Source organism: Cydia splendana, chromosome 21, assembly GCF_910591565.1.
Source record: "Cydia splendana chromosome 21, ilCydSple1.2, whole genome shotgun sequence".
NCBI lineage: Eukaryota > Metazoa > Arthropoda > Insecta > Lepidoptera > Tortricidae > Cydia > Cydia splendana.
Window position 1 is genome coordinate 2,225,278 of NC_085980.1, and position 23,515 is coordinate 2,248,792.

General features: G+C 35.9%; 2 protein-coding genes and 2 long non-coding RNA genes across 4 annotated transcripts in view; 2 read left to right on the forward strand and 2 right to left on the reverse strand.

Moving 5' to 3' along the window:
• LOC134801167 (complexin) overlaps nucleotides 1–11,005 on the reverse strand; it is a 136,428-nt gene extending 125,423 nt beyond the window's left edge. Inside the window, exon 1 of the mRNA XM_063773713.1 lies at nucleotides 10,911–11,005. Within this exon, the coding sequence (XP_063629783.1) occupies nucleotides 10,911–10,965 (55 nt within the window). The 5' untranslated portion in view covers nucleotides 10,966–11,005. The remainder of the gene's footprint in view (nucleotides 1–10,910) is intronic.
• The window catches only part of LOC134801194 (uncharacterized), a 156,341-nt gene that overhangs the window by 125,423 nt on the left and 7,403 nt on the right, over nucleotides 1–23,515 (reverse strand). The gene's annotated exons all lie outside the window — the stretch shown is intronic.
• On the forward strand, nucleotides 1,873–4,093 carry LOC134801205 (uncharacterized). Its single transcript, XM_063773738.1, has 2 exons — nucleotides 1,873–2,034; nucleotides 3,780–4,093. Exons 1-2 carry the CDS (start codon nucleotides 1,918–1,920, stop codon nucleotides 4,074–4,076), a joined length of 414 nt encoding a protein of 137 aa, XP_063629808.1. The 5' UTR covers nucleotides 1,873–1,917; the 3' UTR covers nucleotides 4,077–4,093.
• Nucleotides 10,369–23,515, forward strand: part of LOC134801195 (uncharacterized) — a 234,615-nt gene continuing 221,468 nt past the window's right edge. The window contains exon 1 of the long non-coding RNA XR_010145640.1: nucleotides 10,369–10,548. This is a non-coding gene — a long non-coding RNA (uncharacterized LOC134801195). The remainder of the gene's footprint in view (nucleotides 10,549–23,515) is intronic.

Consider the following 23,515-nt stretch of genomic DNA (forward strand, 5'->3'; position numbering starts at 1 on the left):
AATAAGTGTTAAGAAATTTTAAATTACAATAAATAATCTATTATCTTTATATTACTAACTTAGGGTTAGTTATTAGTTGTGACTATAAAAATATTACTTATTAAGTTATTATGTTTTAAGTTTTTTAGTTATTAAATAATACCTTGACTGTAGATATTCTACTAAATAATTTATTTATTGTATAATTGTGAATACCTAGCTACACTTATTAATTCAAATGATTTTATTTACAAAAATAATATTATATCTCGACTACTTCATGAGTAAAGAAAACATTATGTTTTTAGAAACACAGATTTATTTTTTGCCCAGAAATATGTACTTATTTTTGTAATTTAATAATTTGATTTGTCGAATACAAGTGTTTACCTACTTCCCTACCTGCTACCAGATGTTTATTATTGTAATAAATCTTAAATATAACAAGACACTTGTTTTATTATATTTTAGGGGTTTCAAGTCTTAAATAAACCTACATAAATAAATAAAAATGTATTTTAGTTCCTCGTCATGTTTGCGTATTTTTAAAAAAATATTTTGAGTATAGACTAAACCTCTCGTGTCAAGATGGTCCCTATTAGGTGCAGTTCCTTCAAGTGTCTTTTGTTTGGGCTTAATAATCCATAATGAATAAAAAAATATTTTACGGTAAGTATTTTAAAATCTAAATCAATGAATGTGCAGAACTTAAAGCATAAATAGTACCTACTTACATAAAATCCATCCGTTTTCTAAGATCATAGTAAATGTACGGCGAACCTGATCTTAAAAATCGGACAGGCCATACATAGGGCTATTTAATTTAATCAAATAAGACATAATTTTGCTTCACTGACCATAATCAACCATAAACCTATCCTAATAGGATGCAAAATTAAAATTGGTGACAGGGTCTTGCATGCGATTTTTTTGCTCAACCCCCGAAGAACGGTAATATAGTGAGGCGCAGGTAACTCGAGTAAACGATGTCGGTATCGATACTTTAGTAAAGTGTTTAACTCACGCACACTAAGTTGCTTTAATTTCGTTTTTCTTTTGTTAGATAATACTATAGTTATATAGGGCGTATATAAACAAACCTACATAAAATAAATACCAATTTAAAACAATTCAAGCAACGTTTTGTTTCGTGATTGACTGCAACGATTTTTATAGCACACGAAGTGCAAGTGTTATTTTAAACGTTAAACTTCTATGACATTGACGTATAAATAACATTTGCACTGCAAAAAATCGTTGAAGACTTATCTTGGTCTCTATTTTCCTTTCGGCTTTAAAATATTCTGATAAGATAAGACTATTAGTGCGTGCGACATGGGTTCAACCGTCCATTTTTTGTTTAAACAATAATCAAGTATTTCGGAAACGTAAATTCTTTTCAAAGTCACATGCTGAATGAAATACTCGTATCGATAATAACTCCCGCGCATCCCTACTCACTCCATCCGGCAGTACCTGCTCTGCGCTCCCGTCGGACGCGTCTACCAACCTGTTTTTAATCGAATACCGACTGTTGCGGTTAAATCGAGTTGGCTGTTCTAAAATAGTACACAATGCAGTGCAGTGCGTGTTAACTTGAGTTTATAAATATTGTTTTAGCGCGAATATAAGGACTGATGAAGATATAATAAGCAACGGATGGATAGTGAACTGTGCAGTGGTGATAACTAAACACAAGAATAGTGTCTTCAAATAGAATATAAGTGTGAAACGGTTATAGTAAAGTATAAACTCAATTAATTATAGACCGCCAAATTGAGTTTTCAACAAACTATCGTCACTTGTTTTTGTGGATGTCTTAAGTATTTGTTCTTTGTTGGAGTATTTTTGTGATATGAACTTGAACTTTGGTTCTGTGTTTTAAGCAGTAGACATTCGAATATAACCGTTATTTAATTGGAGCAAGAAAACAGAGATATGGCCGCGGCAAGTGTGTCGACACCAATAAATAGAATAACACGAGACAATCTGACCGTGTTGATAAGGAACAACATCTTGGATGACTCTGTGGAGTTTATGTCGGATAATGATATGGTGAGTTTGAATTAAACAGACTTTAGAAAGATGTAATATCTTGTTATCCGAACGGAATACATTTAAGTTTTAAAAAGGCGAGAGGGGGGGGGGGGGCATGAACTGATGCCCACCACATGCTGACTTTGAAGAGCAGAGCTCGTAAAGCATATGTTAAACAATAGATCAACGTTATGGTTCTCTTTGTGCAGTTTCTAGTGGAATCGAGCCATGGTATATGAAATGGGGTTGTATCATAACCAGACATACAAGTTTTTGTAGCAAAATAAAGTGATTGACAAAATGAAATATCGACATGTCTGTTATCGATGTTATATACCTTAACGTTATACTTAGATATTTATTACATTTTATAAGAAGATAGCTATCGCGAAATACACGACACGTTCGATATGTTCTTCTCTTTTGATATATGTATTGGTTGTTTGCTATTCTTTTTGCACTGTATACTACAGTTTACGCTTTAATTTTTAAGTACTAAATTATTTTAAATTTGATGTAATTTAGTTACGATATGGATTCTATGGTCCGAAATAAATGAATTTTATTTTTTTATTTTTTATTTAAATATGTGTAGGTAATAAAGAAATTATGTACCGCTTTGTAATTGATTTGCATTCCTGAAATTTCTCGGTAACTTAACTACAACAAGTAAAAGTTACATCTTTTAAATATTAATCTATGACTTATTACTTATTAATCTTAACTTATTGATAAAATAAAATAAATAAATAATAATAATTTTTCAAACACTCGTTGTTGCCATAAAAACTTCTATGTCTGATAACAAGCAGTACGGTTACCATCAGTTTGTCACTGACATAAACGCCGTCGAGAACGTAATTTACTTTCTATACATCTCGCTCGCACTCGCATATTAGTGCAAACGGGATGTATAGAAAGTAAATTACGTTCTCGACGGCGTTTATGTCAGTGACAAACTGATGGTAACCGTTCTGGTAGCCGATCGGTAGGTAAGCTTGTAATTGTTCGAATAGAATGGATTGGGCTTAAGGGTAGATCCACTTTTTCTCAGAAAGGCAACAACTGACCGCCAACTCGCTTCCCTTATCTTTTTCACTCTCATAGGAATTGTATAAGAGAGAACGAAACACAAAAAGTAAGGACACGAAGCACGAAGAATTTTGTCAATTGTCTCGCCTGTTCCTATATCTATCGCACACGCATAATTATATTGCTGTCTCGCCCATGGGGCTGTCCATAAATTACGTCATCGATTTTTTTATATGAGTTCAATATTACCAGTACCTGTGTTCGTACATTTTGCTTTTTCTATTATTTTTGTTTTTAAAAGAACTAGGTTACTTCAAACAGCGCTAAAAACGGGCAAATAAATGCGCCACAAAAATCAAAACAGACACGGATAATTTCTTTATCATTTTGTTCCCAAAATTTCGTTAATATTGGCTATGTTTTGAAGGAGGAAAATGACGAGAACGAAACCTCGATTTCTGAGATTTTTACGTAAGATTTTTCGCCCAAGCTGCAGTTGTCCTTATCGGACTTATTTTAGGAGCGTTCCCGTCAGCGCGACGGAGATATTTACCTAAAATTCTCAAAGTTGAGAAGGAGCTCAGCTGGTATTTCCTCTTAATTATGAGCGTGCGACAGAGATAGGCAACGGCAGGTCAATGAATGAAATTCTTCCTGCTTAGCGTCCTTACTTTACCGATGTGGTAATTGATAAAACACGCAGGCTAATATCCCAATATCTTCTATTTCAGATGGAAACCGATTCTCCAGTACGCAGCAAAAACAAAAACTTACAGCCAATCAGCAAGAAGCTCTTCCACTCCCCGATACAAAGCAGAGAAAACGAGGCCCAAACTACCAGGAGTCCAGAAAACCGAAGAAGAAACAGAAAGAGGAAACAGTTCCTTATCCCAGATGGGGGGGAAACGTTCAAGAAAGCGTACATACAGTGCGCGGAGGGGTATAGCGAGAATATGGGGGGGATGAGGAAGAAAGTGTTGATCAGTCTGTTTCATAATAAGGAGTATTCTATGGATGTTGGGATGTAGTCGTATTTAGTAATATGTATTTAATAAGGCAAGTTATTCGGTTGATAAACTAACTGAATTAAGCAACACACGTTGCTACTTTTAGCAAATTTTGAAGCGATCGGGCATCTAAAAGTGCCATCTGGCAACGTATTACATATATTTTGGCAAGAGCTTGGCGATCGAGAGAAAATTTTTACAATTTTTGTAATTCGTAAATGAATGTGAAATATTTCTAAGATAAATTTGAGCCATCATTATTGATAACTTTTGTCTAAAACTCACTTATGTCGATTTGAATTTTAATGTCCTTAAGACTTCGATAGTTATAAGTATATTTTAGTTTCTTTATAAAGTTCCTATTCAATTAGGTTTTACCTTAACAATATGGAATTATAAAATCTTCCTATTTCTATATTCTAAGTAGGATCTCATGTTATTGAAGTAAAAATAAACATAACCATGAGCATTTCCTTTCTTATTTAAGTACTACAAAAACTTTATTTATTTCTCTAAATATTCTTCGTACTTTCTATCATTATGTTATTTTTTTCATATTTAGGTACATATATAATTATTAAAGGTACTACTGAGTTTTGAGAATTATTATACATAAGCATTGGCAAAACTGCCTCAACGAATTCATAAAAATGATAATTAATGTGCTTCCATTTGTATAATTAATTAGTGCATAATTCTTTTGCATCGTATTTTAATGGAAACGTACGAACGTGTCTTGGTATTTCAGTCAGTGAAGTAGCATGACAAATACGAACGTTTCCGACAAAGTATGATGGAAAACAATAATGCAATACATCTGTATAGTATATAGGTATATATTTTAAGTATGTGTCTGCAAGTAAAGACCGATAAATAAGGCACAGCAGCCGTACCCAAATTGGAAATAATTTATCGATACACGTCAATCGAAAAGTAATTATTATCGGGATGGCAGACGCGACGAAAAGTTACGTAATTCCAAGATTGTCTGTTGGCTTCGAAATATTTACAAGGTTTTAACCAGAAATATGTGGTATCGTACAGTCAGCAACACTCTTAACTAGCGGTGGATCTTATGCCTTTTTTAATAAGGTCCACCGATACACAGTGAAGAGTGTGGCCTTGTAGTTGCAATGAAAAAAAGATCAAAACGGTGGTGAGCGCAGCAGAAAAATACTGTAACAAACTATATAGGTACCAGTACTTATATTTATAATTTTGTAAGCTTTAAGTTAATCTTAAGGATATACTTAATGATATAATAAAATAACATTTTAATTGTAATTTTATATTGTAGGTACTTAGATTTTTTAAATGGAATATTGTGATTTACTTATTCGAAATAAATATATTAAAAAAAAATATTGTTTTGTATTATTAAAAGGCTACAAATATAATGACCACCAAAAAATACTTTGGTACCCTAAATAAAAAAATCATGCTTACCAAAAAAAATTACTGAACACCAATAAAATAAGGCCTAAAAATAGAAAAGTACCACCACTTTAATTACGACTGCACTTCAAATTGTATTCAAATACCAAATATATTGAATGATCACCAAAAATCATTAATGATCACCAAATCTTGAAGACCAAATGAATGCGATATTTTCACCTAAATAAACCACTATGATTACCAAAAAATGTATACATATTACCAAATAAAGTAAACTGATGCCAAAACTAGTAGCCCCTCCCGCTCAACCCCCCGTAGCCCGCACCGCATACCTACCTAACCTAATCTACTTTTCTAGTAGCATTTCGTTATGCTACTAGAAAAGTAAGTTAAACTGCTATCAGTTAAGTGGGTTAGGTTAAGTTAGCACTGCGACCCTTACAGAAACGAAATGGTACTAGAAAAGTAGGTTAGATTAAGTTTCAACTGCTACCCATACAGATACGAAACGCTACTAGAAAAGTGAGTTAGGTTAGGTTTGAACTGCGACCCTTACAGAAAAGAAATGCTACTAGAAAAGTGGGTTAGGTTAGGTTTGAACTGCGACCCATACAGAAACGAAATGCTACTAGAAAAGTGGGTTAGGTTAGGTTTAAACTGCGACCCTTGCAGAAAAGAAATGCTACTAGAAAAGTGGGTTAGGTTAGGTTTGAACTGCGACCCTTACAGAAACAAAATGCTACTAGAAAAGTGGGTTAGGTTAGGTTAGAACTGCGACTGTTACAGAAATAAAATGCTACTAGAAAAAGGTGACGAAGTGGATTAATTAATTTAATAGGATAACGATATATTAAATGTTTGCACATTTTTAATTAAAATGTTACAATTTTTGTGATCATTTACTATTTTTGCGTTTACAATGATTATTTTGGAGCCATTTGCTTTAATAGGATAGCAAGATTTAAAAATTTGGTTATCATTTTACATTAAAATGGAGTTCTAATTTTGGTGGTCATTTACTATTTTTGGGTTAGAATGATTATTTTGGTGTCATTTTCTTTAATAGGATAGCAAGATGTAAAAATTTGGTTATCATTTCACATTAAAATGGGGTTTGAAATTTGGTAATCATTGACTATTTTTGGGTTAATAATGATTACTTTGGTGTCATTTCCTTTAAAAGGATAGTAAAATGTAATAAAATTGGTAATCATTTCACATTAAAATGGTGTTATAATTTTGGTGATCATTCATGATTTTAGGGTGGTAAAATAGATTTTTTTGGTATTAAATTTTACTAAATCTGGTGATCAGTTAAATAGCAGCCTTATTAAAAGCCATTTTAGTTGACAAAATAGGTTTATTTTTCTAAACTCTTTAATTAACTCAATGCCAGCAACGTATTCGTTACAAAGTAGAAAAATGAGTTATACATATATGCTCGTAGCGCATAGCTCAAGCAGGCAGTGAATGTGTTAAAATGAATAAATGCAACGGGGTTAACCATGGTTTATCTCTAGCAGATTTGACTTTTTTTAGCCTAGTTTAGTGTCCCACTGCTGGGCAAAGGCCTCCCCTCCTTTCCTACACTCAACCCTATCGTTTGTACTTTCCCGCCAATCCTGATAAAATGCATCCAAGTCGTCCCGCCATCTCCTTTTCGTTCTGCCTGAACCCCGGCCTACGCCATCGATTAGATTTGACTGACAGGCCTATTCGGATTTCGAGATAATCACAAGATCTTGAGACGATTTAGAGATCAACTAGATCTACATTAGATATCGATTAGATGTGACTTGGATATCTAAGTCATAACTTGTCGAAATCGTTCAAGAGGACATCCAGAATCGCGGAAACGTCAAATTTGACATATCTATCTTACAACTATCTTTAAATTATCCCTATCGTAACTTGTTGAAGTCTAGTAGAAATCTTATTCATTTTCCGAATCGCGCCGTTATTAGTAAAATACCCTATCAAATCATTGGCATCAAATAATCGCATCCCCAAAGGCACCAGGCCACTGTCTCTCATACAGTCAATAGATGCTAAATAGCTACACTAAGTACCTCAAAAGTCCCCCAAGGCTGGCTAATAATGAAAGAGCTGTTTTGTGTGCTGACAAAGCTCTGTGTTCGAGTTGGAGATTTCCCAGGAGACAGTTTTGAGTTCGATTCTTATGGCAATCTGCCTAATGATTGACGATTGAATGAACATTTTTGTTTATCTGTGACTAGGGAATGCAAATCGGTTATTTTCGGTTATTTTTTGTATGGAAATTATCGGTTATAAACCGAAACCGCGGTTATTTCCATACAAAAAATAACCGATTTGCATTCCCTATCTGTGACTATGTTAATGTTAAATACCTACAGGTATTAATATTGTTGGTGAATTTATCGTCGTTTATAGTAGGTACAGTCGCCATCAGATATATCGGAGTGGCCAAGGTGCTCACAAATATCTGGACACGCGTGTATTGTCAAGGCGTTAGAGTGAGTGTTCAGATATTTTTGAGCACCTTGGTCGCTCCGATATATCTGGTAGCGACCGTACGCGCAATACATGCCTTATTGATCGAAGACAACGCCCCTTTATAATAATAATCTTAATTTCCTATTTTTTGTTTCCTATGATTACTTGCTAGGTAGGTACTTGCATTTAGTGGTGGTATGAACTCGCAATAAGGACTAATCAATGAGTAAACAGGCCCTATTGCAAAGGCCGGCCACACTTACCCCCACTGCCACACTTACTCTTGTTAACCTTTTCAGCTTATTTTAAATATAATATTTTACTTAATTGAAATAAATCCAGAAATTTACTTTACTTTTTTTTAAGAGAAAATGACAACGTAGGTGCAGCTAGCCGCCAGCCAACAATTCGTTATTTTATATTTACTCGTACAGGTGACAGTGCAGTTCCTCAAGGATCAATTGCTGGTAATAACTTATTTCTGATCCTCGTAAATGACATCACGAGCGCTTGCCCTGGCTCCGAATATATCATGTTCGCTGATGATACTTGTGTGATTGTACATGCGGATGATTTTGAAACATTAAAAACCAAACTTAATTATGTAATAAACCATCTTGTCAAGTGGTTTAATGCTAACGGCATGTTATTAAACTTGGATAAAACGAATATTGTCCACTTCCAGTTAAGAAACACGATTAAAACAAAATTAAATATTGTACTTAATAACACCCAAATCCCTCAGATTGATACAGTTAAATATCTCGGTTTTGAAATAGATGCTGGGCTGACTTGGGGTCCCCATATCCTGTCGACCTGCGACAGACTGGCCTCAGCCTGCTATGCACTGTCCAGGTTAGCACCCAGTCTAACTGCTGACAATCTCAAAACAGCGTATTACGGATATTTCCATTCGATCCTTACACATGGTGTTGAGCTCTGGGCCACAGCCGCTGAACGCGATAGGGTGTTTAGAATGCAGAAACGTGCTGTCCGCATAATCGACGGTAAACTCCCTGACCACCCAGCAAAAATGCTATTTAAAAAGCATGAAATACTTTACCTTGTATATTTGTCCTGTCGGCTTGTATGTACGTCAGAACAAATATACATACGTATAAAACTAATGCATCTATACGTACCTGTGACCGGCCGCCCCGCAGGCCTCCCTTACTGGTTGCTCCGAGTTGCCGACTCGCTAAGTCGCGACGGTCGCTTAGTGTAATCGGACCAAAGCTGTACAATTCACTCCCGCCTACATTAAAGGACTCGAATAGTGACTCAATTTTCAAAAATAATCTTAAATTATTGCTTATTGAACACGCATGCTACTCAATTGATGTGTTTATGTGTATAACCTTAACCAAAGATCATTGACCCAACACTGTGAAACGAAAATTATGATTATTTGTTATTGTTATTTTATTGAACTATAATTGTTTTATTACTTGTATAATTTGTATTTTATTCTGACTTGTAAAATGTACTTTTATTTTTACCAATAAATATCTGTATTCTGTATTCTGTATTCTGTACCTGCATTTAATTCGACCTCTTGTCGATTTTTCGCAGAATCATATTTTTAAGTAGGTAAGTACCTAAGATTATTTTGTGTTCATTATTTTAATTAATTAAAATTTATTATTCATGATTATTTATCAAGGTTTAATTTTATTATAATCAAAGTAAATTTAATATACGAGTAAAGTTGGTAACCAAACTGTATTCATAGCACAGCAAGTACCGCATACCGCTCACGCGTCGCGTAACCATTGTATGTAAATGTGGACATAATAATGACATATATGCCGAAATGAGAGCATAAAACGGAACGCTAGGCGCGTGCCATAAAGATGTTCTTTTAAACGTCATAAGGGCAGAACTTTACGTATTATTTTTTTAGGCTTCCGTACCCAAAGGGTAAAAACGGGACGGTAGACCACCAATATTATAGTGATAACTTGTCGAAAAACTATTTAAGGCCTAATAGTATGTTTGTTACTCTATGGTTTAGTATGTGCACTAGTGCTGCACTCTGGCGGCAGAACATTGCAGTAATACTCCCTATTGAATAGCGAACCGCTAATCCTCCTCTGCCCTATCGGTTAAAAGGCGCAAAAATACTCGAATATTTTTAAAGATCGTCACAAAAAATCTTCCACAATTCGTGATACCACTATCCGTCTACAAATCGCTAAAAAGACAATATTAAATTCCGCAAATGGTGAAAATCGAGAGACAAGTTAGGAAAACTTGTCTACAGATCGCGGGAATTATTGGCCAAATCGCACGACGTCACGGTTGGCGTGGCAAGAAATACTAAAAGAGGTTTTTAAGGAAGTCTTATTAAGTTTCGCAACCCGTAAGTTTAGGTAGATTCATGAGGTAGCTGTAGATTGTAATGATTATGTTCTTTATAGGTGTTGGAAGGTGTCGCAAAAAGCACGGTTGGCTGTTCATAGAGGGGTGTTGGTGCCTACACTTGTGTATGGTAGCGAAAGTTGGCTATGGCAGAAGAGGCATCAGAGCCAAGTGAATGCAGTGGAAATGAGAGCGTTGAGAAGTGTGTGTGTGGTGTGAAATTGCAAGATAGAATTAGGAACAGTGTGATAAGGGAAAAGTGTGGACTGAATGTAGATGTAGTGACAAAAATTGAGAAAGGTATGTTGAGATGGTTTGGACACATGGAAAGATATATGTTATGTTTTTTATAGGTTAACAGAGTTAATTGTTTACACTTTTACAGCAATGTATTTTTTATTGTTATGTATTGTAGTTCCACAACAGCGCGCGGCCCTACCGCCAGGGAATCAGCGACATCCCGTCGAGGTGCTCCCCTTCATCCCTTGCGATCGGGGGCTCCAGAGCCGCAGGGACGTTGGCGCTGACGAGCGCTCTCCTCAGGATGTCGATGAGCGCCGCAATTGTATTTTTTTTGTATTTTGGTTTGTATAAAACAGATGAATTAAATCAGTAGCTTACCTTTAACGGCGCTTAACTTGTTGCCCACCATCTGCTTGGCCACGAACGCCGCCATTTTGTTTTACTGTGTGCTCAACTGCAACAAAGAAAATACCAATAATATTAATAACATTAATGATATGACAATAAATTCTAGCAGTGACCCAATTCAACCAATCATAACTACATGAACTCAAATCTTGTTCTTCCTCGCGTTGTCCAGGCATTTTTGCCACGGCTCATGGGAGCCTAGGGTCCGCTTGACCCCAATCCCAAGAATAGGTGTAAGCACTAGTTTTTACGAAAGCGACTGATGCTATCTGACCATCCAACCCAGAGGGTAAACTAGGCCTTATCGGGATTACGAGTAGTCCGGTTTCCTCGCGATGTTTTCCTTCACCGAAAAGCGCATGGTAAATATCAAATGATATTTCGTACATAAGTTCCGAAAAACTCATTGGTACGAGCCGGGGTTAGAACCCGCGACATTCGGATTGAAAGTCGCACGCTCACCGCTAGGCCACTAGCGCTTTTTGACTACATGAACTCAAATGCCCGACATAATTGTAGCAATTTACAAACCCGACATTCCTCCTTTCTCAAGGGATCGCCGATTAAAAATTGATCAATCGGAACTGCTATTAGGAACTAAAGCTCTTAAGCCATAAGCCCTCCAATTATTATGGCTACTTAAGGAATTTCATTTGTAAAAGAAATGAAAGGTAATTTCGATTGAGATTTTTTGCATTCAAATCCGAATCGACTTATATTTGTAGTCGTGTTCCCATTTGTGCGTGATTTTTAAATTTAAATATGGAGGGTTTCCTTAAGCCTGATTGTTTTTTTAACGTACGGGTATGATAAGTACCTATGCGACTGTAAATCGATTTCGATTAAATTTTTTAAGGATTCTTTTGACGGAAAAGTATAACGAAAAATGATAATATCAGGGGGCCCAGCCAAGTTGTCAATCGTTTGTATTGTTAGGTGAAGACCGCATGAAAGTCCGTTCAGTAGTTTCGAGTTATTGCGAATATACAGACAGACAGACGCAGCGGGGGACTTTCTTTTAAAAGGTGTATATATTCACATGTGACTTAGATTGATATAACATGATGGGTAAACCTAAAAAATACTTTAACTTCAAAAAGGAACACCCACCCGTCAGCTTTTATTACGACCTCTATAAATCTTGGAGCGCCCAAACAACTTTTTGAACAAAATTTATTTACGAAATTTTTGAATGCCGTAAATGCCGTAATCCTAAAGTTTGGGATAAATTAATGTTTTTTACGTGTTCTCGGTATTGTTGAACCGGAAAAATGTATTTACTGAGCCGAAGTAATTTGGAGTGGAATTTAAGATATCGAAATGGTATTATCTGAATTGTTTGTGTTTAAAACGATTCCCCCATGCTCGCTATGCCTTCAGGTAGGATTATTTTATTTCGTTAGATTATTGTCTTTGCATGTTCGCCTTCTTTAACCATCAGAATTGACTTTGGGATTGTTTTAATTACCTAAGAAAGGTAGTATATTCAGGTTGGATTAGGTCTTAAAGGAAGAGTAGGCTAACTCCGGCTTGCCTATATATTTATCTTTTCACCACACCAACTGGTAAAGGCTCTCTTGATTGTTCAAATACTGATAGCAAAGTTGCATTTTATTCACATGTGAGGCAAAATAATCAAATGCAAATTTTGAGTTGTTTTCTTATGTTTGCTGATACAATTAACTTTTAAATGATGATTTTTAATGACATTCATTTGGATTTGATTTGATTTAATTTTGTTAGATATTTTACAGTAGATATTTTCTGCGGGTTGGTGTGGTGAATAATTTTGTGTTTCACTCGGGGGCAAATTTTGTTTAACCCTCGTGCTTTGAAATCCTCGCAACGCTCAAGACCCCATATTTCGAATTTTGGAATCTTTCGCTTGCTCGGGTATCAATATAAGCACGAGCGGTTAAACAACAACTTTGCCCCCTTGTAAAACAAATAACTATTAACGTGCCGCCACGGAGATTGACTATTCATACGAAACTATACAGTCACCCAGCTGCTATTAGGTACAGGATATTATTATATACCCTCCATTTTAATAGAAGCGAGAAACTACCTAATTGTGTTAGCTCGAACTGCCTCGAGCCGGTTTCATCTGATTAAACTAGTTTGATAATATCATTCTCGGCAGCCGAATTGAACCGGCAGGCGCTGAACTTTGCTGGAAGTCATATATTGCATCATAGGTATGATCTATTATAATTTCTGGCTAAGTTTCACTTATGTTTTCAGTTTGTATGATTTTTTTCATTTATTTGACAAAGGCGTAGTGCCCGATTTATTATTATTACAGTTTATTATCGCAAATAAGTGTTAAAACTGCTTGAGATTCACTCAAGTAGTTTTATCTCTTACGACACCGACGTTCTTTGAAGGGTGAGTCGTCGTACTAATTAAATGTATGGGAGGGTTTGAAGTTAATGTTTGGGATATTTCTGCTTTTATTTTAAAAAGTTATTAATGTAATTTTACTCATTGGGTAACGTACTTTAGATATCAATTTGAAGTTTTCTGGTATCTGTTTTATTTACGGAATTATTGCCTGGCTACACTTAACGATTACACCCTGTATGTAAATACTTATATATGTAGATAGACAACATCCATAACTCAGGAACAGATATTAGTGATTAACACACAAATAAATGCCCTTACCAGGAGTCGAACCCGGGACCTCCTGCTTCGTAGGCAGGGTCACTACCGGCTAGGCTAGGAGGCCGTCAAAATCAGCAAAATACCTAATACTTAAATCTAAAATATCAAATCTTTCCTGTTTAGAAAAGTAGGTACCTATCCATATGAAATACAAACTTAAGATTACAAAAAGAGGAGTATGGCTGGATCCTGTTTAATTAATATCAATTTGATACCTACTGAGACATTGAAAATATCAAATTTAAATCGAAACTCTAAAAGATTTCAAAACACCTTGTACAGTTACATTTTACATTACGTAACTAATCTGAAATGTTATACTCCACGCCATCTATCCTTAACATGTGAAACTACGAAGCGATAACATCTAGCAATCAGTTCGGTGGTTTTGCGATAGATGGTGCTAGTGTCGCGGAGCGAGACGCGGTTACTATGGAAACGGAACCCCTGCTTATGGGGTGTTTAGCAGTATTCGACTTTGATTTTTGATGGCTTGTGTCATTGCGTCGAAATTGTTGAGGTACTATAATTTGCAGTGTGTAACGTATAAGGACTGCTTCTAGTTATGTAAATATTTTGGAGTTAAAGTAATATGCCATTGCCTTTTTAGGGTTCCGTACCCAAAGGGTAAAACGGGACCCTATTACTAAGACTTCTCTGTCCGTCCGTCCGTCCGTCCATCCATCCGTCCGTCCGTCCGTCTGTCTGTCACCAGGCTGTATCTCACGAACCGTGATAGCTAGACAGTTGAAATTTTCACAGATGATGTATTTCTGTTGCCGCTATAACAACAAATACTAAAAACAGAATAAAATAAAGATTTAAATGGGGCTCCCATACAACAAACGTGATTTTTGACCAAAGTTAAGCAACGTCGGGAGTGGTCAGTACTTGGATGGGTGACCGTTTTTTTTTGCTTTTTTTTTTTTGTTTTTTTTTATATGGCACGGAACCCTTCGTGCGCGAGTCCGACTCGCACTTGCCCGATTTTTTCAGTGTTATTTTATCATTACTGAGTCAGTAAGTATTTCATAGTCTTGCATTTCACCAGAACATAATTGTTGTGTTTTTGGAAAACACACAAAAATAAATATTTCAAAAATTGGTGAATCGCTTCGACATCTTTTAAATAGACTCAGACCACGCTCAATTTGCACCAACTTGTACGTGAAAATACATAAATTGGAGCGCCATACTTGACTTAGCATTTGGCATTCGATGAAAACTTAGCGTGGTCTGACCCAAATAATACATGAAAGTTCTAAAGTAATTTTAATTTTAACAAGCAGAAACGTCTGCGAACTATGCTATTAAGCTTAGAATAAATTTAAAAGTGGAAATATGACTGTCTTGGGTGAGACTTGAATTCACGGCATCTGGATCGATACTCCAGCGGTCTGCTATCTTTTTTTTTTTTTAATTATTTAGGCTCACAAAACAGGTTACAGTCATTGCGTTTACATGCATATTAGAGGCGTACAGCGTTCTGAACTGGACTCTAACCCTAAATATGTGTGCACATTAAGAACAAAATTTACATGCGGTAAATTTGTGTCTAAATATCAAATAATAATTCAAATATGTCAAACTTATGGTATCAAAATTACAAACAGTTATAAGCATAAATCATGTTAATATTACATCGTGTTAGTACAAGTGAGGAGAGACATTATTAATATTATTATGAAAATTACAATAGAATAACAGAGAATTACATTATCTAACAAAGTGCTTTTTTAATGCTAATTTTGAATTTAGGTAGATTATTATTAAAGATGTCGAGAGAAGGACGTTCAGCAACTGTGTCGTTGTACAATCGACACATTCTGGTAACCGGATTATAATAGGATGTGTTGTTTTTGAAAATTTGTAGCTGGAAAATTCTGTGTGAGGGGTTTCGTGTATTTATACGTGTAATTAGGTTAAGTTGTGAAAGGAGGGCAGGACAGTCAATGTATGAGTGAATGATTTTATATAGAAACAATAACTCGCTGTATTATCTCCGCGTCGACAGATATGGCAAGTTGAAATGTTTAAGCCTACTGGAATACGATCTGTATGTGCGACCAAGCTGAGATCTATAGCAAAGGATATTAAGGAAACGCTTTTGCACCCTTTCTATGCGATCAACGTGAATTTTGTAGTAAGGTGACCAGATTATAGATCCGTATTCCAGAATGCTTCTTATTAAAGAGAAGTAAAGGATTTTAATTGTTTGATTGTTTTTAAAGTCCCGGGAGGCTCTAGTGATAAAACCTAAAAGCTTATTGCAATTGCCGATCAAGTGGTCGTAATGATAATGGAAATTTAATTTTTCGTCGAAGTACACTCCTAGGTCGCGGATGACTTGCTTGCGATTAATTGAGACGTTGTTTAGTGTATAGTCAAAAGTGATTTTATTTTTGGAGTTTGTGAATGAGATCGTGAAGCACTTGTCCGTATTTAAGTACATCCTATTTCTGTTGCACCATTCAGATATAGTCTTGAGATTCTGTTGAAGCATTGTGCAGTCTTCAGTATTCTTAATAGTAGTAAAAATCTTGAGGTCATCCGCATATAAAAGGCAAGGACAGGTCAACTCAGCGACAAGGTCATTTATATAGACAACAAATAAAAGCGGGCCCCAATGGGATCCTTGTGGTACGCCAGACGTGATGGTAACGGGCGCAGAGAGATGACCTTTGATATTAACAAGTTGGCTTCTGTTCTCTAAGTAAGACTTAATCCATCTCAGCAGATTGCCGTGAACCCCATACCCCTCTAGTTTTCTGATGAGAATAGAATGATCAACCTTGTCGAATGCTTTTGAGAAATCTGTGTATATAGAATCAGTCTGTAATCTTTTAGCAAAAGCGCTGCAGAGATAGTTCTTGTAAACCAATAAATTGGTAATAGTAGATCTGTTTTGTACAAAGCCGTGCTGGCTAGGAGAAATAAAGGCTTTTAAGTGTGAGTAAAAACAACTGTACACTACGGATTCTAGCAATTTTGAAAAATCTGAGCCACCAAGACCTCATCCATAGCCAGCAAAACCTAAAGTATTATAAAACCAATTTAAAAGTAGCCCCGACAATCTAAAAAAACAGCGCTTCAAAATCAAAATCGCGAAACTTACAAAGAAATGCAGATGGAGCGTTGTAAAAATGGCGTCTGGCTTGTTTTGGAAGTAATTGGCAGGCTACAATCTCGTCTGTGATTCTGAATGCGCAAGCGAGATTTATTTTATGCCATTTTAACTTGACCTAAAGATCCTTCACAATTATAGACCTCAAGAAAAAATATTTACTCAAATTTGGACATTTTCCAAGGTGTTTACAGTGCAATAAAAATTTGTAAGGGCTAAATTAGGTTTTAATATTTTTCATCAATAATTCATATCTAGATTTTCACGGATAAGTGTGAAGGTCTAAGAAATTTTTTTGTCTTAAATATTAAATATAATATTATTATAGGACATTTTTACACAAATTGACTAAGCCCCACGGTAAGCTCAAGAAGGCTTGTGTTGTGGGTAAGACAACGATATATATAATATATAAATACTTACATAGAAAACAACCATGACTCAGGAACAAATATCTGTATCATCATACAAATAAATGCCCTTACCAGGATTCGAACCCGGGACCATCGGCTTCATAGGCACGGTCACTACCCACTAGGCCAGACCGGTCGTCAAAAGTCGCTGTACGGCGCCATGTTTTGTGGTTACTGATTAGTCTCGTTAACTTTTGACAGCTACCTACCGCAAAATATACATAGCCTTACAGCTTCATCTATCTATTTTTGTTGACAAATTTGAAGCACGAGTTTTTCTCAGGTTTTAGAGTTTTAACACAATCAATCTATGAAGTTTTGAGTTTTTATTCGAAAAAACCGGCCAAGTGCGAGTCGGACTGGCGCACTAGGATTATGTACCGTTACAAAAAAAAACGGCAATAAATCACGTTTGTTGTATGGGAGCCCCACTTAAATATTTATTTTATTTTGTTTTTAGTATTTGTTGTTATAGCGGCAATAGAAATACCTCATCTATCACGGTTCATGAGTAACAGCCTGGTGACAGACAGACAGACGGACGGACAGATGGACAGCGGAGTCTTAGTAACAGGGTTCCGTTTTTACCCTTTGGGTACGAAACCCTAAAAAGTACTGTTTAATTTCCATGTTTGAACTTCGAATATGTACCTTTTTAACACTGTTTATTAATGAGATATATTATGATGTTATTTAATTCTCATAATATTAAATTCCTTTGTTGCAAAATCGCCGTAACCATAATCGAAAAGTGAATGTACTAGAAGAGTGAATACTGGTTCTTCAAAATTTCGACTCGCTAGCTCGGTAACCATAGCATTCAGACCTCGTAAACTGTAAACCCGACATTGTTGTTAACAATCTCGGGAATTCTTTCTGCAGTTCGTGGAATGGGATTTTTGAGCGTAAAAACTGTTTCCATCACTGCTTTTATGAACGATTCTGTGAGTTTTATTTACTTCAAAATGAATGGAAAGAAAATGTTAAAAATTAGAATCAACTGCAAGAAAACGATGGAGACAAATCAAATAAGTATTCGTTCAGCCTAATTGTTGGAATACCTACCTACGTTAACATTACTATTAGAAGTATTTGAACAAATTAAATTATTTTCAGTAAATATTTTTATTTGTTTTTATCAAGTAGAAACACTACTATATAAGTCCTTGGTCACTTTTTCTTAGTAAGTATATGACATTTATTTCACTTTACGTTAAAATTTGCAATAATGTTTGAAACGCCAAGAAGGCTTTTTTGTATTTCTAACTTACTAGTATAAATATATTTTAATAGTGCTCTATCTAACTAGTTCTATTTAAAGATCTTCATTGTGTAAACCACTTAAGGTGGTGGTACTGGTGCTCGACGCGGTCCCAGTACATGTCATTTTGAAACTTAAGTCATTGTCAATAGAGGTGACAGCAGGGTGTCATCTATTGGGCATTAGCATCTCGAGCACTAGTACCACCACCTTATTATTATTTATTTTAAAAATTTAATTCACATTAAAAATAAATTTATGGTTTAGTTAAAATGTAAAGATGCTAATTAGCAGCTTCACAACTGAAATTTTATTTTTAGTTAAATATTGACTTATTGAAACATTATTACGGAAGACAATGCAGAACTAAACCCTTCGTATGTACATATAAGTACTGACAGTGCTAACGAATTTAAACCTATTGTATTAAACAAAAGGTATTTTGTACCAGACAGTAAGCAGGATATCTTAAGAAACCCTTGGCACTACGTAATATAATAAATCAATCTAGGATTTTTCCTCAACTATTTTCAAACTTTCCAATAACGCCGTTGAAAAATCTATTATACTTATCTAAGTTAAAGTTGGACTGCATTGAGAGAAATGGATTTCGTGCCTTCAGCGCGAGTTTGAAATGATTTGCTGCAAGTTGTACAAGTCGCATAGTTTTATATGTTAATTTATATCTCACTGATGATTGAAGCTAGGAGAGGAAGAGGAAAACCACGAGCAAGCTATACACAACAACTAAAAGCAAAAGCAAATGTCGTGTCTTACAGGGACCTAAAAAACCTGGCCGAGGACCGCGGAAACTGGCGCATACTCCACCGACAAGAGCCATGCTCTTAAATTTTGATGATGATGATGAAACGGATTTACATGTCCATAAATACCTACTTACATGGGTACTGAAAGGTATTATTCATGCGTGCTTACCTTCAATAACATAAATTCATTTCAATAACAATATTTTGTAACATTCACCGCTGAGCTACCTTCGTAGCGCCACGTTGTAGCCGATAACATGGATTTCCCGGTATGTAGCGAAAATGCTTCCTAGAGGCAAAACGACGTGGCGTGATTAGCGCTGAATTATAAATATAAATACTTAGACGAAGGAGTGATTTAGAACTTTGATACGAAATATTATGGATATTTGGAATTAGAAGGAAATTGTCGTGAGGAAAACGGACTAATGTCAATAAGACCTATAGACCATGGTATAATAATATACTCCGCCTGGTACTCCTTTCCCGTTTTTTCTAGGTCACCTAACTGACACGGGCTTACGTCATCATGCGACAGCGCTATATGATAATATGCGATAGCGCTATATATAGCGGCCATGTTGTTGTGACGTAGCCCCGTGTCACTCTGGGAATGGAAGACCATGTTTTATTAGACTATGCTATAGACCTTTTATTAATACCAATCCCGAGATCTCATTACACTGGTATGTCTAAGATTTGGACTCGTCACAAGTTCTCAGGTGACAATATTCATTCAAGAAGCTAGGAGGTCGTTAAACGGCAGTTAACAGATACGACACTTTACTTCTGAAAATATCGAATACAAGAAAATTTACAGCTTGGAGGCCATTTACAAATAATTTACGACTGATCTGGCGCCTATTGCATGATAAATACAAGCTAAGACTATTAGGGCCTCTTTCACAATCCCACTAACCCGGGGTTAACCGGTTAAGCCGTTAACCCAGTGTCAAATTGTACTGGTAACCATGGTAACTCCAGGTTTAGCCGGCTAATCCCGGGTTAGAGGGATGGTACAAGTGGCGCTAAATGATTTTACATACGAAATTACTAGGGCCCACTTGCACCATCCCACTAACCCGGGTTAAAAGGTTAAACCTGGAGTTACCATGGTCACAAGTACAATTTGACACTGGGTAATCGGTTTAACCGGTTAACTCCGGGTTAGTGGGATGGTGCAAATGGTGCTGTATGAATATAAAAGTATGACTCACGATAGTTGAAATTCGAATTCATTGATTGTATGTGATGTAAAATGACTCTAAATTATTATACAGTATGTACGTTTTCTGAATTTGAATGCCTAGTGTGAATACACCCACTGGCCTATGAAATACGTGAACATTACAAGTCCAGCTTCGACATTAACGTAGCTCAAAGCCCCAATATCCATTGCAAATGTAAATGCTCGCCATTCAGGGATCGGATACCGATAAAGACAAATGACGGACTTTACCACATGCTGTACATGCATAAAATACGGATTACTAGTCAGTACCAAAGAGAATATATAGTATAGAGGGGTCCTGTCATAGTAAATTTTGTAGTCACAGTAAATTTACTGCCATCTATCAACACACGACTAAAACTCAAAATGAAAACGTATAAAATTATCATAAAAATGTATATAATATATATATTATATGGATAAATGATTTTATTATTTTTATATCATTTTGACCCATGTTCATTCACTGATATCAATGTGTTAAAATTGTTAAATATGAAACGGTGTCGTCACGCCATCTAGCCGACCATAGGACAAATGTGTGTGCGCCATCTATCCAAGAATGACTTTTTCTTGATTTCCGAGGCACGTTTTTTCCTTAGACTTTATTCATCTTATACGAAGTTATATATGTCTTTGTCAGTACACACGTTTGTGTTAGTGTTCGAATTATACGAGAGATGGCGCTGCTATATGAAGACCAAAACACTGGATCGTTAAAAATGTTCTTAAATGGGGTTGGCAACTATCAAAGGTTTGCATAGATGGCGCCATCATAGCTTGCCCCTTTTTCTATGAGATTTGGCTTCAGGGCATAAAATTACATTAAAAAAAATGTTTGACACAATTCTAGAGACAGGGCAAGCTATGCTGGCGCCATCTGCTAAATATTTTGACCGGCCAACCCCATTAATGACCCGTTACGTTAAGATACGCAATAGGTACTTATGTTTTTTTGAGTTAGTGCTTTGCTTGCACTTAGCGAGAGATGGCGCTTTGTATGTGGACCGAAATTCTGTGTCGTACCTGTTCATTTTTTTCTTGCTTTTAATGATAATTTGTAAACATAGTTCAACCACGATTTGGTAGTTGAATTAACGTTAGGTAATTAATGCTGACAGGCTGTAATGGTATTAGTCAGGCTAAAACCACAGCTATTGATCGCGAATGCCTAAACTAATTAACTTGTAATAATCCCTTAGTTAATTTTGTTAGGGTAACTAACTTTGTCAAATAATAATGTGATATTACGAAATTCTTGGTTTATATGATTTAAGATTTATAATTATCATGGGCTTATATTTTACATTGTCAGTTTATTCCAAAATGTACTCTATTTTGATAGTATTACGGGTGATATTACATTTTAACTATAGGTATAGTATTCAAAGTTAATTGAATACAACTTACATCTTATCTTAGTTTCAAAATTTTAAATGGTATCGCTTCTTAAGGTTACTTGCACCATTCACTAACCCGGGGTTAACCGGTTAAACCTGGAGTTACCATGGTTACCGGTACAATTTAACACTGGGTTAACGGTTTAACCGGTTAACCCCGGGTTAGTGGGATGATGCAAGTGGCGCTTAAGGTGGTAAAATATATGGCACAATGGTTAATATAGTTAGGAATTTACTAGCAATATATTCGAAAAGTTGCCAACTTTAGCACAAAAGTTGCTAAGCTGGTAACACAGCTAGCGTTATCTGTACAGCATGCACGTTCTACCGCGCCAGAAAGTAACCGCGAGTCGTAAATTTCTCCACACTGACGGTATCTGTACGATGGGTACTTCAGGAAACATGGTTGTATAACTTTGATATTTTACTATTTTATACTTCGAGCAACACCGACTTCCGACACGTCGGAAGGGAGGGGCCCAAGCGATATCTTACCGTACAAATCTTTCTGCCATTTTTTGCGGGGGGAAAGGTGCACACAGTCGCACTTCTCACACACTTACATACAAAATCCAATCTGTAATGACGACACAAATACATAGAAAATGACACCCTACAGAGATGAGAAGTCGGATTTGTCGCTCGACCGATCCGCAATTTGTACTGGGCGAGCAAAATCGATAAATCCAACAATTACATGAGACTAAAATATAATAATTGTGTTTAAATGTAATTAAACGTATGATATGTAAAAAAATATTATATGTGAAATGTAACACCTTTTTTTTTGTAAATTTGATTTTCCCGACCTCTTTTTACAACAAAAAACCGAGCAATAAGGCATTTTTTCTGCTGCTGTGTTCACTCGCGCGACTGGACCCGGTCTAGTTGAAAATCCGAGCGCAACTATAATAGTTTTATTACCCGCGCTAGATCAGTTGATCTTGTACCTAGACAGAGGGGAAATAGTGCGAATGCCGCCTCCCTTCCGTGTTGCTCGAAAATTTTATATCATTGAATTTTAAGAATCATTCACATGAGTAACCTTTATTCGCTAAAGTATCTCCTAGTAGCCTCATGTTTTGTATGTATTATTATGATAAATACAAATCTTCAATCGAAATACAAAACATTGAGCAAATGCCATTTCTATAGACATTACGTGTGATTTATGTACATAATACCTCGCGACACGTTCTTATATATCCGTTCAATGACTTCCATTTATATTATTTAAGCACATTTTTACACGAATTGACTAAGTCCCACGGTAAGCTCATGAAGGTTTGTGTTGTGGATACTTAGACAACGATATATATAATATATAAAACATAGAAAACAACCATGACTCAGGAACAAATATCTATGTTATCACACAAATAAATGCCCTTACCGGGATTCGAACCCGGGACCATCGGCTTCATAGGCAGGGTCACTACCCACTAGGCCAGACAAGTCGTCATTTATCTATTGAGACATGAACATGATACTTGTGGTCCAATCCGAATTATGCTTATAAGATGTCATAGCGATACTAAACCGATCTGTCAGTGTCAAAAGTGACGCTTTTGGTTGAAGAAATGTCACTTTTGACACTGACAGATCGGTATCGTTTCTATTCGCTGTGACATGACAGACACGCATTGCTCGAATAGGGCCGTTAGAGACTTACAAAAAAACCGGCCGAGTGCGAGTGAGACTCGCGCACGAAG

What these genes read in the sequence shown, in the direction of transcription:
- LOC134801205 (XM_063773738.1), top strand. Translation starts at nt 1,918, where the DNA reads ATGGCCGCGGCAAGTGTGTCGACACCAATAAATAGAATAACACGAGAC. An exon ending in TTATGTCGGATAATGATATG is followed by an intron (nt 2,035 to 3,779) that starts GTGAGTTTGAAT and finishes CTTCTATTTCAG; the next exon opens with ATGGAAACCGATTCTCCAGT.